The sequence below is a fragment of the Eimeria mitis genome, genomic scaffold, assembly GCF_000499745.2.
Source record: "Eimeria mitis Houghton genomic scaffold, Emh_scaff8, whole genome shotgun sequence".
NCBI classification, from domain to species: Eukaryota; Apicomplexa; class Conoidasida; order Eucoccidiorida; family Eimeriidae; genus Eimeria; species Eimeria mitis.
Window position 1 is genome coordinate 22,623 of NW_024016210.1, and position 17,781 is coordinate 40,403.

Genomic DNA, 17,781 nt, shown 5'->3' on the forward strand with positions numbered 1-17,781 from the left:
GCTGCCACGAGTGGCAGTTTATTGGTGAGCCCGGCCTCTCCCGGCAGCTACAGGCAAAGCCGAGGAGATACAGAACTGTCATATCACGTGACCAGCATCACTTTTATAGCCCGTTGCGCGCCGATGCCGACAATGAAAAGGGTCAGAAGGATGAGTACGTACATAAGGCATGCCGCTGTTGTATCGTACAAGAACTTGACGGCGAACAGATCCCATATCTGCAAAGGCCCAGAAAATGACTACACACGAAAAGCTGTTCGTTTAAGTGCAACTGCTGAAAAGTTGTCCAAACGACAGTGAACTGCTTGGAGATACTGTGTAGAGGCAAACTTACAAAAAGACTTTGTCGGAGAAGTATCAGAGACAGTAGAGAGCAGACGTGTTTAAAGGTGACACCCATAAGAATCCTGCGGCCACAAAAACCGCAGTCACATCAGGATTCGGTCACGCGGATCTGCTTTATTCTGCAGTGGTAGTGAAAGCCGCATACGCTTCTTCTCGTCCGGCCATGTACGGCATAAGTGGGCGGCTTAAATGGCTTCTAAGCTGACGCATCTCCCCAGTTAGAGATTTTAGTTACCCAGAGGCGAATTTTCCAATCATTAGTGCAGTGCTCTGCACCACTGCAGGAGTTGTGGAACCTTGTAGGGCTTGCGCGATCGGGGCGGTCTGGTCTGTCGCCAAATGCGCCGTACGCAAGAAGAGGAGCATAAAAACAAGTGGACAACATATCATGTAGACCACATACGTGTGCAAGAACGACGTTACAAATGACCACAAGGGATGAAACTCCAACAATCCCACAAAGCCAGCTTCAACCGGAAGCGCGCTTAACTTCGTTCGGTGTCCTGTCACGAAAAATGTGTCCAGCGCCAGTAGCGAAGCCATCATGCAGAAGCTGCTGTCGGACAGGAAGAAGTGCATTCGGTGCTCCTGTTTGCTGAAGTATCCGCCGGCGTCCCATATTGCCTTAGGGTAGCCAATGTCATATGCATCACGATCTGCTGGAGATGTCCGTCTCGCGCGGCAAAAACTGCAGTTGCACATCTGGCGGCGCTCCACGACCAGCACTCGTCCCAGGAAAAGCAGCAGCCGCCACTTTATACACGAAAGCAGAAGGGGCCACAACTGTACCCTCCCAAGGAGAACAGCGAACATGCAAAGTGGACATACCGCTGTAAGGAAGAAGTAGTGTGCAAAGTATTCCCATAGTTCTATGCTCCACAGAGTAACACCTCTTTCCTTCCTTTGCACATTCTGTTGGGATGGACCATCTGCATGTAAGCTGGCCTTGAACCCCTCTCCCAATGCTATTAATTCCTCTTTCGCAATGCGCAGCTGTTGCCTACTAATGTCGTTTTCGCGCATTTTCATGCGACAGAGAATCAGCACCAGGCGCATCCAGAGCCCTGCAGTGAACAAGTAGATTACCCAAGGCAAGAGAGCATTCAGAAGAGGCACCAACTTGACTTGCCCATCATCCAGAAGCTGGGAGGGGAGAACCCCCAGCAAACAACGTGGCGCGGTGAATAGCCATGGTTCCCGTGGCGTGAGCCATCCAATGAAAGTAGCACCCGAAGCGTCGAGGACTTTAAACGGAAAGACAATGGCCGACCATAAAAACGCAAACACATCGTAGATAGGAGCGCTATGTCCTTCTCGATTGTGCTGTGAAGCTTGCGACGCCGGCTGTGGCGACTTCGAGTCGTGAGGAAAGGCAAACCATAGCACCGCAATGGCCCCCTGGACAAGAAAGATGTCCCGTTCGAGTGTGCACGGCCTGGCCCCCTTCAGGCCTCTCAGCGGGTGGAAGCTTGCAATCCGAAACCTGGAATTATTTGCAGATCCGCCGGAACTGCCACCCTTTCCACTCCCAAACAGCCGTGCGATAAGCGGTAACTCCCCCATTCCGACAACGCAATAAATGCAGAGCATGAGGAAGGCACTGGCGCTGGCGGAGTCAATCTGCAAGGGCCAGCCGCTTGCCCCCCCCTTCTCCGCAGAACGCGCAAACGGATCAAAAGCGCTCCCAATGCGAACGCAGGCAGCAAGTCCTCCACACCTGATATTAAAGCCAAGCACACAAGCGAAACGCACTGAAATGAAGGATTAAAGAGGAGTAAACGGGACAATTCTCGAGGATACCGAGCACTTAGGCTTTAGCACTGAATTCCCCACCCAATGAATGTTGGGAGGGCACCGATGCCTGGCCTCATAGAATCGAAACATATGAATCGATTCTATGCAGTTTTGCTGTAGAACTGCTCCACTGTTCACTGTATCGACGCCTTCAAAGGGCCTGTGTAGAAAGTTGGCTGTGGAGTGAACGCTCACGCAGCAATTATTTGCTTCTTCTCTCTTTCGGCTGATGGCGTAGCAAAGACAGTGAGGCCCGCCAAAATGCAAAAGGTGCTGATGAGAAACTTGACAACGGAGCATTCCCTTTCAACGTAGCAGTTATTAAAGGGTACAAGGCACACTGCGAGCAATGCAGCATAGCACGGCAACCTCCCACCGCCGAAGAGGGCCAGCCACAGGCGGGAATGACAAATATGCTGCTGCACTAGGTCGCGAATCCCCCATGCAGAAGCAAGAGACTTATCTTCTCCCTGACGTGAGCCACAAGGAAGGTCCCGTTGTGCAGAGCTTGGGTGGAGAGACAGAGTGCTCCGGGCGAAAGGTACAACCACCGAGCACAAGGCGCCAGTTAGGCAAAGAGCGGGGAGCTGGCGCCACAAGAATACGTCCAATACAGACGCCCAATCTCCCATTACGGAGCTAAATATTTTCAGCAGAGCCCATCCTGTTGCCCAGGTCCCTCCTGAAATTGACGCACTTATGAATAGCCACCGGGCAATAGTGGCTGACTCTGGAAGGTTACACGCAATCCGCGCTGCAGGGGTCGGGCTTGTGCAGCCACTAAAAGGGTTACGTAAGGCCCAGACAGCCAGCCCCAAAATGATAAGACTACTAAGGGCCATGAAGATCCCGCAAAGCATCAACATGATATTAAAAGTGCACAGCTGGCGGACACTAGCCTGCCATGCCTCCTGCGAAAATTCAGCAGACGCCCTCAGGTAAGGGACTAGAGACGGTAAGACAGACGCAGCACCTGCAGCCACTCCTTTGGTAGTCCCTAGGCGTGAATCTCCATCGTCACTTTCAAGGCCATCGGCAGGGGACTGAGAGGACCGCGAAATCTGTGAAAGCAGCTCGGCATCCGCAGCCTCAAAATCAGCAGTGGGCAACGAGATAGTAGTGTCAAACTCCCTGCGGCTGAAGGTAGACGACGAGGAACCTGAAGTCAGGGGTACATGCGCTGCTGGCGGCAAGGACTTTATCTCCTTGTCGAGTTCAGAGTACAATCTGAGCCATTTAACCTTCGCTGCTGCAAATTGAGGATCTGAAAGCACCGCCCTATTTCCTGTTAGCGCTGCGTGGGTCATGATAGCTCGGTGTTGCTGCCACGATGCGATGTGATGTAACTGTGTCAGGTACGCCAGATCACTACAGCGCACTGTCCTTGCAACTGCAGTGTCTTCACTTTCCGTCAAGGTGCACCGCTGGTCATCCTTCGCATCGCACTTGAAGGTGTCCAGAGATGCCCCTGGAGCCTCTGGAGCGCACTCCTGCACAAAACTTGCAATCCTCGGGACGAGATCTTCTATGATTCTTCCCATAGAATTGAATGGAATAGGAAGTCCAAGAAGTAGAGACAACGTCGGCGCCAGGCCCACCTGCCGTACACGACGCGATCCGTAGCCCAGTGCTGCTGTGGGGGAGCCGGCAGCAAGTGCCGATCCCGGCCCAACCCTCCGACGCCCACTGCTGTCCCGAAAGGCGCCGTGACTCTGCAAGTATGTCGGCAGACGGCCTCTGAAAAGACGTGTACCCGGAGAAAGCATCTGCGCAGTACGGGGACGTAGCATCGCCGGTAGCGTCGAGAACGACAAGAGACCAGCCTCGACCTGCGAAGCGAAACAACCACAGTCAAACGGTCCGAGCACACGGATTAACACGATGCGGTGTCTTGCTACCAATCCTTCTCATTTTAAGATCAGCTCCGGGAGGGAATGCTATGGGCGGATGCATACTTCTACACTCTACTCAAGCATGTGGTGGCAAGTATGTGATGGCCGTATGCTTTGCAGAACGTATGTTTGGGAACCAATACACACGGCATGCAGCAACTACGTTTGGGAGCCAAGGAAGGCGGAAACGTCCTCAGAAGAAACCGAACATATCCATAGATTACGGCCGTATTCCTTGTACCTACTTCCTCGCTGCTACCACCACCGTGAGAGCCTGCTTCAGTCATTCCGTGGTCCCCAAATACAAGAAAAAGCGTCTGAGTGGGCCTGGTAGACACTGCATTTGAGTTGTGCTTAAGCATCAATTTGAGTAAGTTCTTTAGCATGCCATTCATTTCTTTCAGCTTTTTATGCATAAAATTGGAATCAAGGACTGCTGCATGGCCCACATGATCGACGCCAAGAACGTGGCCGACAAGAAAGGTCCAGTCGCCCTTTCTGCAAAATATACAGACATTGCATACTTAGGTGGAAAGTAGCACTATGCACCCTTGTATGGTATTCTTTCTTGGAAATTCAATCCAAAGTCCAGGCCAGCAATTTTCCATAGAATCTAAGTGGCCTCCTATAAATGCGGCCGAACGGATATTCTGCATGGAGCATGCACTGGGATGGGAAAAAGATGGGTACAACATCACTTCGAAGCACTTACGGCATATTTTGACAGAGAAAGACAGCGCAATTCTGAAGTCGTCTAGGGAAGGGCAAACTATCAGAAAGCAAGAAGAGCATGCATAACCGCATCGCTACCCATAATTTAAGCCTTACGCAAATTCCCGTGGAAGTTCAGCGGCGACCCCATCATCTACTGTGTGCAAATCCTGGATATTCAACGACGGGAATACGTGTAGCCGGGTTAAGAGGTGACCGAAGGAATGATCCCACGTATCATCGCCTGCTCGGTGGATCCGGCACACAACAGAACACAGCGATATTTTCAAATTGCCTGTATCTGCATGGACGACAAGGACAGCCACAACTTTGCAAACATACCGATAGCGACAGAGGTCTTGTTTGCTGCCTTCAGCTGCAGCAGCAAGCTATCTACGTCTACTGCCGACGCAGAGAACGTCTCCCGAACCTGAGGAAGTCCAGTCAACGCAGTTGCATGCCACGAAACTGGTTGATCATAGCCAACTGCGTACACCCCAAACTGCGGACAGTGGTGGGGGCCGCATGGTGTACTGGTCATCTACAACAATACCAATGCCCAACCTCCTAAGGCACGCTTCAAACGACGCATCCCGTCCCTTAAGCAACGGACGTGTCGGAATTCCGTTAAGGCTCACGCTGAAAAAGCTTGGCATGCTTCCTGTGGCGAGGCCAGTCAGACGCTGCGTAGTGGCGGTAGGCGGATCTGCTTCGAAGATGTAGAGTCGAGTGAAGCGGTTTCCTCCCCAGTTATCAATGGAGGGCAACCCAGCAGACCTCCCCTGCGACCCTGAGGCATCTGGTGGCAACTTGGTTTCAAGTGTACTCAGATCCTCCTGTGCTAAAGTTGTGCTATTTCCTATGCCTGGAGGCGTTTCCTTGCCATCCATCAGGCTTAACAGGAATTTCTGAAGATCTGCATCGGATCGGCGGAGAAGGTCATGCGCAAAAGGCATGCGATTTCGGTAGAAGGGCCGTAGGCCAGAAGGCGCGGCGAGACACTCCTTGGTGGCGTTGTCCTCACAAGCATTGGAGGCATCGGGGTCCCAGAGAAGAAAGTCAAAGCGCATCGCATCAATTAGAAAAATGACGACGCGGTCGTAAGGGGTTACGGACAGCCAAGAGGATGAACAGTGTTCAGTCTGGCAGTAACCGGGCTCAGAAGAAACTGAAACGAGCTTTGGGTCTGTAAATTGCTCCAAATACAAAGGTCTAGGGGCACCTTCAGTGTCTCCATGCTCGCCAGAGCCACGCGGGGCCCCTGGACTACTGTTATCCGCATAGTATATGCCCTCTTCTTTATTTAGTTGAAGTTGCGCCGGGTCTAAGTGGGGAAACAGCGGCGGGAATGGTATTGCTCGTCCGTTGCTGATGAATGGCAAATCATCTCTCGACAGGAAGAAACCACCAATAAAGAGCAAAGTTCCAACGGAGAACAGAGTCAGGGACAAGCCAATAACGGAAAGTAGCCGAGAGAACAGACCCGTAAATGTGGTGGGAGCCGAAAAGCTTGCCACATCTCCTGCGGCTGCCGTCTCCCTGGAGAGGGGCCATTTGTCCACACAACTCTCGCCAGAACGTTCTGTCAAATCAATCTTACTACTTACAATAGCTTGGCGTTGCATACCGACACGCTCGCGAGGGCCGCCCGACGAGCGTAATGTCATGCCTCCTTCGGAAGCGCCGCCTTTGCAAGCAGACATTTCCCTGCAAAGGGAGTTGCAGTTGCCTCAACTCGTCTAAGGAGCATGTCGCAGATGTCTGCCAAGTGCTAGAGCCGCAGCCGACATATGGGGGGAGGAGATGCCGATATGGACGAAGGAGAGGCAACAGCAAGATGGTGAACTCAGCCTACGCAGACCTCCCAAGACAAGATGTCCTCCTAGGACCGTTTGAGTTTCTCTTCAATTCACTCTCAGACAGCGTGTCCTCTTAAGTACAGTAAGAAGCTGCGTGTTGGTAGGCGGGGGGACTTGTCTGAGGCTCACTGGAGGCGGGCAACCAAAAAAGTCCACTGCGGTCCTCTGGTGGGCGTATTTCCCCTGGAAGTGCTCTTCTCTACACTCGATACAAAAGCGAATGCCATTTGTATATGAGTTTCAACTCAGTTACGAGAAGACAGCAACAAATGCCTGCCAGGTACCGCCATTAGCGCATGGTCGGTCCACGAGACGGGTAGCCGTGGGCTAGGAAGTCCACAGGGCACAAAGGTCTGGAAGAAATAGACAACGAATACGCTGTGAAGGATAAATAAAAAAAGGAACTATTTAGCATCCCGTGATAGGGCTGGCAGATAAGAACAAACTCGCAAGCGCATGCACTCAGCGAGGCACCTGGTAGTTTGCCGAGTACGGTAGGGGCACACCGCTCAATAAATATTTGGCCATAACAACAGATGAGAAAAAGAAGTATTAAATAATTGCACATTTTGCTGAGGAAAGGATGCCTCCAGTCTTCTGTGTAGGGCAGGTGGTGTGGCAACCACGATTTTGGCTCGCCATGCAAAAGACATGCCGTATCGGTAATAACGACGGATGTGGAGAAGTAATATTTAATTACTTCGCAGGCTACTGAGGATAGTCCTCTGTACCTGCCTCTCACACCAATATTATGGAGACTGAACGTGGAGCACGGATGTAACTGGAATTGCTACATGTTTACTGTATGTGCTCAACAGGCCCCAAATAAAGAGATAAACTGCCCCTGTGGTATGCATGAAAGAATTTCTATGGATGCGCACATACGTGAGAGATGTGCTTCTGTAGACGGCACTCCGTTCAACGATGAATCCCAACAAATAAGACATTCTTTTACTCGCCATTATCAGAGATAGTGGCCGCTTCCGGTTTCCAGGATCCCTCGGGGTAGGGGAGGTTTGGTACCTCTGGGAGTGTGCGACATTCTTAAGGGAAAATGCCTGGCATGCCTGCTGGTTGTTGATTCCACACATGAAAATAGAATCGACTGCAGGTGTATTCGTCTGCTCCACCGGCCTATGCCACATGTCACATTTGGCAAGTTGCAGACACGCCAATCGCTTACACTTGAGCTGGCGATCAGCTAATAACATTTTATGAACAACGAACAATCGAACAATTTCCTACGCGCACATTTCACAAGCGCGCGTATGTCCTGAAATGCGAGTATTGCACGGCGTCTTTTGTGGTAGACAATTATTGCGAGCGCGAAAGGACAGGCGTAGATGCTCCCCGTGGATGTACCCAACGGGACAGGTTTTCCATTTACTGTCACTGGGGCAGCATAGCTCTATTGTGGGGGAGAACACCGATAATAACGCAGGCATAGCGCTGGGATTACGCCTAGTGTCGTCCGGGCACCCTGATTCCCCCTTCAATGCTCGCATTTTGCCTGTAGGCGTTCCAAGGCACTAGAGCTACACTCTCCTTCCTGCAGGAAGGCCAGTGAATCTCCTTCATAATAATGACTGCAAAAGTCACCAAAGATTAGCAGGGGACAAACGTATGACAAATCACACTGGGAGGCAATATCTTGTAGCAGACGGGCGGCAGCCGATTCCATTCCAGTGCTGGAATGCACGTGAAGGTTTTGTTTCAGCAGTTGTAGGTAGCTGCGCAGTCCTACAAGCACCACGTCTAAAGGCACTCTTCAAATGGAGGCTCTACCCAGAACCGTTCCTAGTCCATTACAAGTAATTGAGCAGTCTCTGTTTGCACGTTTTCGCGTCCTTTTACTTTAGATTTGATAACCTACTTCATGCCTACTTGCCCTGCTGAACCTGAATTTGGTGGCGCCGAACGGCCCATACTTGAAGAGATCGGGTGGGTCGATCATACGTTTTGGCTGTGTTCCGTTTCCCTGTACTTTTTGCTGCCAGACGTGGATGGGTGTCTCGTTCGTTCGATGCTAGCCTTAGTCCACTTCTCTCTATGCTGTTTCCTCAAAACATAGGTAATCCACCAAGAAGCTCGCTTAATTTGCTTATTGAACGCCAATATATGGCCTTCTATTCAAGCTATGCTTAGCCGAGCCCCCTTAAAGAGTGCACAAGGAGGTCTACACTGACGTTCTCAGCTCTATACCTAAGTTGCAAGCGCTACACCAGATACCAGAAACGCCCCTGCAGTGATCGTAACGGAATAAACATATATAGAGGGCGGCCTTTCGAAAGTGGAGCACCCTGTACAATCAATCCCTGCGGCGGCCCGCTAAAATGCATAGGCTGCAAAACCTGTAGCCCTTACCTCATGGCGATTCATGCAATTCCAGTAAAATCGAGTCCCTAAAGTAATGGACAGGAAAAATACAGCTCTCTGGCAGAACGGCCAAGATGCGCTTAACCATGGGTATAGGTAACCTAAACGAACCGATGCTGCTGAAGCTCTGTTTACCTCCTCCGATGCTGCTTCACCAGCAAGACGAAGCTCTCAAAGCAAATGGGGCTCTTAGAAGGCAACTCTCTATAAAGACAAGCTTCCGAGAGAAGCTCAGCTTCGTCTGTGGCATTTACCTCGCCTACGCCCGAGCAGCAGGCACTTTTTGGCTTCAGTTTCTCCAGTTTTGAGTTAAAGTGCTAACGGAAAGTGCTAACGCGTGAGAGAGCCCTATCACAAATGAAAGTACGCACGCAAACAATTGCATTTTCCCCACTATCCCAACTTGGTCTCTCCTATCCCACAAACACAGGGGAACAGGGCTTTGAATGCCCAGTCGAAAATTCCTGACAACCACAGCTGCACATCCCCGGGGCCCTGCAACTTCCAGAAAATCAATTAAAATCATGGGCGCGCGTAACTCTTCACTGAGAACTTAAAAACCCCTTTTTATATTGTATTTAGGTATAAACCATTAGGAAAACGATTTCTCAGGGCTCATTTAAACCTAGCATGCTTGTACAACTACCTAACAATCGCAGTCAATGTTGCATTTCGTCACCATGAACATAGAACTTGACTGGGGCCGGGTCGCGCAACTGTCCGCCAAAATATTGATAGCAAGTCGTAATAATATAGCCGCTGCCTAATAGGCAACGGCTATGGAAGCCGTTATTCATTGTAACAGTACTTCTATTGCTCCTGCCTAGAACTCGTAAAGGAGTGATGGTTTAGTGGTGCGTATGGCGGGATTGCAACTTTTAGTCGTCTGCGACGAATTTTCTTGCCGGCGTTGTCTCAGAGTAGAGACGACGCATCTAAAGCTAGCCATTCATACTCGACGCGGCGTATACGTTTTGCGTAATAATCGACGAATTTCGATGCAGCAAAGAATATACAATTGGCGCGTCTTTGTGCTCAAATAGCAGAGCAGGTTTCACACGCGCAGAGAGTCGATTGGGCGGTCGTGTGGCATCTTGTCCCCCGCCCCTTCTACAGCATTGGCCATTCCAACACTTACAAGTCCATTTAAGCTTGAGATAATGTGTTCAGCGGCACACTTTGTTTCCAAGCCGGATTTAGATGCTTGATGTAGACAGGCGCCGGCCTTGATGTGCCAATGGATCCTTCTGGTTTTCACCCGCCAAACTACCCATCGAGAGCCTAGCGATGAAACTTACTGCATTTTTATGGCACTCTGTTTGCATGTATCCGCTGTCGTTGAGCTGTTGGTCTTCAATGGCAGTGACGCTAGCCTCTGCACTCTTCGACCACCCCCTGTCAGCGCGGTGGAAACGGAGGCTTCAATCGAACATGAACTTTTTCGTTTGGCCTCCTTTCCATTTCTTGGAATGCATATCTGACGGAGGTACAGCCCAGATAACTTCGAAGAAGTTGTCCCAGCTGTGACTTCTTCAGATAACATCTTCGAAGTTATTCCAGCTGTGACTGCCAGATACGCATTCCCAGAAACATTTGTGGAGAAGTTATGTAGCCGCAATTTGCGCACTATATACCCATATCGCGAAGAGAAGCATTAAATGAATGTTTGCTAAAAGGCAGGTGCCGTGGATATTTATATGGGTTGTCGAAGTGTGGGCCCAATCAGGCAACTAAACCATCAAGTCAAAATTTTGACAAAAAACCCTTCAGTATCCCCATAGTTCGTAACTAAAGCTGAACTAGGACAGAGTTCTGTCTGTCACAGCATTTTGCGTCTTTCCTGCCTGCGTGCACCTGTGGTGCTCTGTGGAATGACGAGAACATGTCTTATACGATGAATCGAACTTGTTCATACAGGCGTGCCTTTTGCAAGAACGCCGTTGCGGTTACGCTGGTATGGTAGTGGGACGTGCTGTCGGAATTGATGTGCAGCACTCGCACAAGTGCGGGTTAGTGCCACTGCAAACGAAAGCAGCGTAGTAAGACTCACATGGGAAAATGGCACCGACACGTCCACTCGGAAATACGAATTGGAGAGATCTGCAGGAAACCTTCGTCACAAGATGGAACACATAGTTACTCTCAAGTTATCTGACAAGGGCAATAATCAACCCCAGCTGCACCGGGAAGTCATCACCTCCAAGTGCACCGCTGCCTTTACACACGATCTCCAGGCAGAAAAGAATCCAGAAGGCACCAAGGCAATTTATGCCGATGCGTTGGATAGTGGAACACGCTTGAGGCAATGCCTCACTGGCTGCCAAAGCTGGGGAAGACTGCGCGCAAAGTCGGCTGCAATCGAAGGGGACCGTCGTCCGACCCATGCAACTGGAAGGATTTCTTGCTACTCCTTGGTGAGACGTAGACTTTAAGCTGCCCGTAGATCCACGGCCAGCATGAAGGCTTAGTTCTAAAGGTAGTGCTGCCGCCACATATCAACATCTTTTGATGTAACATCGCCGTTGCGCAACGGTGGTGCAATGGCTGTAGAAGAACACGCGCTCAGACCAGAAAAGCAACACCACACGCTGGTACCAAAGACAAAACAAACCAATGCGGCCAAAGAATACAAACTCATGGACACCAGTGATATGCAGCGGATATTCCCAGTTCCTGTTGGGTAGCTTCCGAAATCACTCCACAGCTGTCGTAGAGTTGGAACTGGAAATACTCTTGGGGTTGTCACGCTTGTGGGCGCTCCAACCATCCTTTCAACAGCAACTGAACGGGGAATAAATATATCTAAAAATTTCAGGCGGGATGTCAGGTGCATCAAGCGTTGGGCACCACGGAAAGGCGTCGGCTCAACACGGACGGTCGCCTGGTTGCCTCTGAGGCAAAGAGTTTAGGGGGGCCTTCGACGGACAGTTCCTTCACTGGGTCTTGCGGATCCGACAGTTCCTTGGCAGAGTTGAGATGGGCCGGGCTCTGTGTCGCGTTGCAGTTAGTGTTTTCATCATTTTCCGAGCGGTTAAGCTCACGTTTGCCCTCAATGGCGCTGCTTGCGCTGTCTATGGGTGTTTCCCAACACCCATTGCCGTCTTTGTCTCCAACTGTATTCAAACGGCTGGGTTCTATAGGACTAGGGGGAGGGCTCCATTCAGCGCAGGGTTCAGTCTGAGATGCTCCCGGGGTTTCTTGCCAGACATTGTGGGGCCTCTGTCGCCAAGATGGTGAGACCGTGAAAGGAAGCCTGCCTAGTCCACTTCCGTCTGAAGCTACTGAGTTAGTCAGTTCCCTTGCTTCATTTAGCTTCGCATCTGCTCCACCCTGCTGAGAGGGATTTGGAGACTCTCTGCTATCTGCCTCACCATCACGGCCCGGAGCCAGTGTCGGCGATAAAAAGGCTATACTATCCCTGAAAAGCAATCACATCACAAAAACAAACTGCAGCAGTCGAACTTGTGATGCCTAACGAGCCGTCCTGCAAGTGCAAACAAATTGAATGCGTGCTTGGTTGCCCTGGCGATCAATTTAACCAGGAACACGAATTTGTAGTCAAACGGGGAACGTTTTCAAAGGAATAGCCGGCAATGACTCACTCATCATCGGGGTCGTAGAGGTTTGCTAGTTCGCGACGTATCAACGCCAGCTCCAAGTCCGAGTCGCCTCGCAACAGCATTAGTTGAAATTGGTGTGCAAGCTTCTGCCGAAGCTGCTGTCGCTGTTCTCCCTGTTGAGACAAATGAGCCGCTGCTTCCTTGCTCGCTCGTTCATGCTCATCAAGCATATAAAGTTGGACCTAAGCAGAGACAGCTTCCGCAGCCTTCAGATTAAGTACGCGAGTACCGAATAACGTAGCGCACAAGCACTAAGTACGGCTTCAGATAGTTAAAGAGAGATTTGAGCATAATCTAGCGCAATATTGCACCTCGCGCTCATTCAGGCGCTTCAAAATGCCTAAAGAACACCAACGACGCACCTTGTTGAAAGGAGAAAAGCTAATTCCTCGGCTTCGCCTGCGACTCTCAGTGGACTGCTGCGGACCAGTGCTGCTGTTGCGTAGGATTGACTTTCGGCGTCTTTCGTGTGGGACAGTGCCTGCAATGAACAGGCACCTGTTCACGCTAGCGTCATGTTCTAAAGCTAAAAGGTTCATTGCCATTGGTGCAGAATTGGAACCAACGTATTAACCGACGTCAACGTTACTTCATGTCAAGTGCCAGATGCGGGGGTTCGTCCTGCGTGCTGCCGGAATACCAGGACTCAGCGTAGGCCATATTCCAGCCGTTAAAGAAAATATTTAATGGCCCAGCATACAGACTACGCGATCCTTACCATGCACTTGGCGCGCTGCCATTGGAACAACGCGTTGGTCCACTTTAGCGAAGTTCAGCCTCGAGCTCGCTGCGGAAAAGTACGCACAAGTAGATGGGGGATGGCTGGCACCTCAAAAAAGATCAGCGGAGAAGCTGTTGTGCCAAGCTTATTAAGTATTGCTGGGCTTACTGGTTGTCGTTGTCGTCCGGGTCTGTTCGCTGAACTTCTTCACGACGCGAAGCAAGTCAGCTCGTGAGTGGAAACGCAGGTCCTGCTCCAACCATAACACCAGTTCTTAAGGCACCTTGATAGTTGGCGAGTGAGTGATTAAGATACTATCTGCAAGGTTTCGCTACGGCCTTTGGGTTTAGAAAACGGCACGAAACAGACTTACGCCCTTTAAGAACCGCGACACCTCAACCCGCAATTCTTCTGTCGTGAGGACCTTCTCATCCTCTTCATCAACCATGACTGATCACAAATGCAAGAAACCGCTAGATAGTTAGTCATAATTCTTGAAGCATGTGCAAATGCTGCTTGGAGGCTAGGATACAAGACACTCTTTCTACCATGCAAGTCCAGGTACCCACAGGAGCAGAAGGTATGAAACACATAGTAGCTGATGAGGAAAATAGCAATATGTAGGTGGTAGGAGCGTCAGTATGATAACCCTGACAGTTTACCACAGCTGACTGCAGAATGGCCGTGACTCACATGGGTCGAATCCCCAAAATGAAGGTTCTTCTTTGGACAGAGCCTTTCGGTTTTTCAGCAATTCAGCCTCGCGTTGTTCCCAAGCAAGCAGTCTTTCCCTGCGCTGTTGTTCTTGCAGCAATTTTTGCTGCCTTTCCTGGTACTCCCGATCGCGGCCCTCCCACTCCTGGCGTAGCGCCTCGTTCCTTTGTTGCTGCTCCGAAACGCGCCTTCCATCGCCATCTTCGAGGCTACAGGCACTTGAGGCGCGACGCAAGGAGGTAAAGTTGCCATACTGAAGCTTGTCATCCCCTCCGTCATTGCTGGTAAATTTCTGCAGTGCTAGGCTATGCGGAGAGCTGCTGCGTCGCCGGCTAGGAGGATGCGCCGTGACATTACCGAACGAGCTTTGCGTCAGTGCTGCGCCGGCAGCAGATGCAGGCACCCCTACACCCGCAGCGGAGTGCGCAGAGGATACTACGGAGCAGCCGATTGCGCTTTTCATGCAACGCTTTCTGTGGTCTTCGTCCGTGCCGTTGAGGTGAGGCCGTTCTGACTGCGTAGGCCTCTCAGATATTTCATTAGATGCACTCGAGAGCTCTGACTGGCTCTGACACTTACTGCGCAGGTCTTCGTTGTGCCCACCCTTCGCAACAAGTGCGTTATCTTTCGCATCTACTTTGCATCCCGTTGCACTGGCACCGGAAGATTTTGCTTCGGCCGAATCGGACACTTGAACCTCGGCTTTCATGCGGGTAGATGAGTGGCACTTAACAGCCGGGCGTCCTTGCCGCGAGGACGCTACTCCAGAGATTCCTCGGGGGCATGAGCTCGATGCGGGTAATTTACCGCGAGAATTCCGGAGTCCACGCACAGCACCCCCAGCTGGTCTGCAGCTCACCGTAATGCGATTGACGCCCTTTTGCTTCTCTGGCACGCGAATAAGGATTCTAGGCTTTGTGATAGGTAGCACGTTCGCACCGCTTCGTGCAGTTGCATTGTGGAACAGACCTTTGCCGCTGCTGGCTCGAGGTTTTCCCGCAGGGTGACGTGGGGGAGGTGCGCGGGATAATCCCTTTCGAACAGCGCCTACTGTTGTAGCTTTCCCCGCTGCCGAAGCTCTTGTTGAGCAACGGTCTCCTTGGCTGGCCCCAACACACGCATCCACCAGATTATTCTGTGAAGCCACTGAACTCTGGGTTGCCGCTCCAAATGGTGTGTCCACAAGCCTTGCCACTGCCTTGCGTTCCTGTGTCGCTGCAGCTTTTGCAAGGCGCATGGGGCTCCTGGCTGTGATCAACACAGAAGGCTGGTCCGTGACGTCCTGAGAAGCCACCGGCGAGACAGAAGGGGAGCGGCGGTCTGACAGCGATGTTGGAACCCACGACGAACTTGGTCCCATTGATGACGTCAATCCAATGCTGCGCCTCGCTGCAGAACGTCTTCGCGTTGCAGCGGCTGCTGGGGGAATGTCCCCTGGCTCTCTAACGCTTGGGCAACGGCACTTGGTGTGAGGCTCCGGAGCAGCCTTCTCAGTTCGGTCAGATAAGTGCTTAGGAGATGTTGCAGATGTCAACTGGCTTTTGCACTGCCTCTCCGATGCAGCCATACGAGGGGATGCAGCGCCAGGACGCCCCGGTCTGTGCCAGTTGGAGCCAGGAGTCTCAGTCTTTCTAGGTGAAGAAGGTGCCTTGCACATTTCAAGTGTCTCTGTCATTCCTTTTGCCGCTTCTGCCTGTCTGTTGCTCGTTAATGGCACTATGGAGGCATTGGAGCTGCCAGGAGCCTCCTTGAATCTTGAAGCTGGCGCCGCTGAAGCGCGACGAGAAGTCACAGCGGATTTTAGAGTAGACGGTGCCCTAATTGCAATGGCACGGACCCTTCCATGCGCATCTGCTGTCGCCAGGGGAGCGGCTTTCTCGCGGGCTTCTCTAGATAGCGGCCCATCACCCCGCTGCTCCGCCGCGGCTCTCTTGTTGGGGGTGCCCGTTGAAAGAAGCGGAAGGGGTGACAGGCACCGCTGTGAGGCTCTTTGGCGAACAGAAGCGCCTGTTGCGTCTTCCTGAGGCTCCAGTGAGCTACAAGGCCCCCGCGGGGTCTGGAATTGTGAGCAGGAGGCCCCCCCTTCACCGTGTGTACGACGGGGGGAAGTTCGCAGTGGACTGCCCAGCGCCTGCTTCTCCTTCCCCAGTGGGCCACGCAGAGGTGGCCGGCCACTAACGGCAGAAGTGCTGTGCACCTGCAGTTGGTGGGCTTGGAGCTTCGGTTCTGCTGGAACATTCCGCTGAGGGGAGTAAGAGCCGGTGTTAATAGGAGATGACACCGGGAAATCCGAAGGGGAAGGTGGAGGGTGCTTCTGGAAGGGGGACTCTATCGTGCCTCTGCTGCTGTTAGTGCTAGTGCAGTTGATGGTTATATCAAACATATCTCTTTCGCCACCGTTTCTCCCGTTATATGGCACCGCTGAAGTAGCTGAGTTGCGTCTAGGTGACTCCTTGGATGTGGCAGGAGTTGCATCCGCTGTTATAAGGGTTTGCGTAGATGTCCGAAGAGCAGAAAGGCGCTTGCGGCCCGTAGGTTGAGGCACTCCATCAGCTGGTAAGTTGCTGTCGCTCTTTCTACGATATTGGGGAGAAAAAGAATCGGTGGACACTACAGGACTGCTGGCACGGCGTTTGCGAGCTCCAATGCCCCGTGACAGAGCGTCGGCACCCGCAAAGGAATTGAAGCCACACGCTTGACCAGTGGAAAGATCCAGAGCTGCTACCACCGTCTGAGTTTGATAATGCTGCTGCTGGCCGTCCGAGATATCGCAGTGTTCACTCTGTTTTTGAAAACCTGCAGCACGTTGCTGCTGTTGCTCCTTACCGATAGCACCTTGCTCTTGCTGGAGGGAAGCTTCACGTTGCCCTTGGTGCGTCGAACCACAAGACTGAGCTGCTACAAGCTGCTGCAAAAGATTTGCACTGCTTCTTCTGCGTTGTGAGCGTGTAAGAACTTGTTCCTCTGTTGAGCTGAAGGGTGCCATCTGCCGAAGTGCTCTCACATCATTAATGAACAATGGGGCCGCAGCCCCTTGCTGCTGTGGATTCTGCCTGCACGACTGAGCTCCTCCTGCAGATTCAGGAGTTACTGAACTACCGGAAGCTCCCTTTCCCGAGCTGTTTGGGGAAGAAGAGATGTAGCCCAGGGACCGATCAAGAGGAGCGCGAGGCGACAGCTCCCCGTCATCCCACATCTGCTGGAGTTTCTCGTGAACCCTATCTGCATCAGGAATTGTGTCATCTTTAATGGCATCTGCTGACCTACTGGAGTTGCGGGTCGGCGTGGAAACGGCAGACAGAGGTGATTCAGTATCTAGGGTCTGGCCTCTCCCTGGATGAGACCTTCTTCTTTGAAGGAAATGGTTGTTCAGATCTGCCGGAACTAGTAACTCGCCTCCAGCTCCACATTTTCTCTCGCCCTCGATACAGGAAGTGCTGTTTGGCCTTGCCAGTCCCTTCGAGGTGTCATCTGACGAACGACTGTTGCTAACGCAGCCGCTGGGAGAGGCCCGCCGTACTAGCGGTGACACCCTCAGTGACCTCATTATTTAAGAACTGTATGGAACATAAACAGCACGAAATCGTGCGCTACGGCGGACGCAGTTGCCTGGGTATTGTTCCTATCAGCACAGCGCATCCCGCAGGCGGTGTAGGCCGGTTGAACCGGCAAACCCCAATCATGCAGGGCCCTCAGCAGCGGTGTTTCAGCCTAGGCGAGGCATCATCAAGCCGTGGATGAAGTGTCCT

General features: G+C 51.8%; 2 protein-coding genes across 2 annotated transcripts; both read right to left on the reverse strand.

Annotated features, from left to right (window-relative positions):
• Nucleotides 1-83: 83 nt before the first annotated feature.
• EMH_0002360 (uncharacterized protein) lies at nucleotides 84-6,445 on the reverse strand (the record flags this gene model as incomplete). Its single annotated transcript, XM_038023104.1, has 8 exons — nucleotides 84-218; nucleotides 335-407; nucleotides 749-2,062; nucleotides 2,335-3,968; nucleotides 4,277-4,529; nucleotides 4,860-4,986; nucleotides 5,085-5,172; nucleotides 5,237-6,445. 8 exons carry the CDS (start codon nucleotides 6,443-6,445, stop codon nucleotides 84-86), a joined length of 4,833 nt encoding a protein of 1,610 aa, XP_037878958.1.
• Nucleotides 6,446-11,809: 5,364 nt separating this feature from the next.
• EMH_0002470 (Proteophosphoglycan 5, related) lies at nucleotides 11,810-17,579 on the reverse strand (the record flags this gene model as incomplete). Its single annotated transcript, XM_038023105.1, has 7 exons — nucleotides 11,810-12,395; nucleotides 12,580-12,779; nucleotides 12,960-13,078; nucleotides 13,316-13,384; nucleotides 13,487-13,568; nucleotides 13,692-13,768; nucleotides 14,012-17,579. The coding sequence occupies 7 exons, from the start codon at nucleotides 17,577-17,579 to the stop codon at nucleotides 11,810-11,812; spliced, it is 4,701 nt and encodes a 1,566-aa protein (XP_037878959.1).
• Nucleotides 17,580-17,781: the final 202 nt, after the last annotated feature.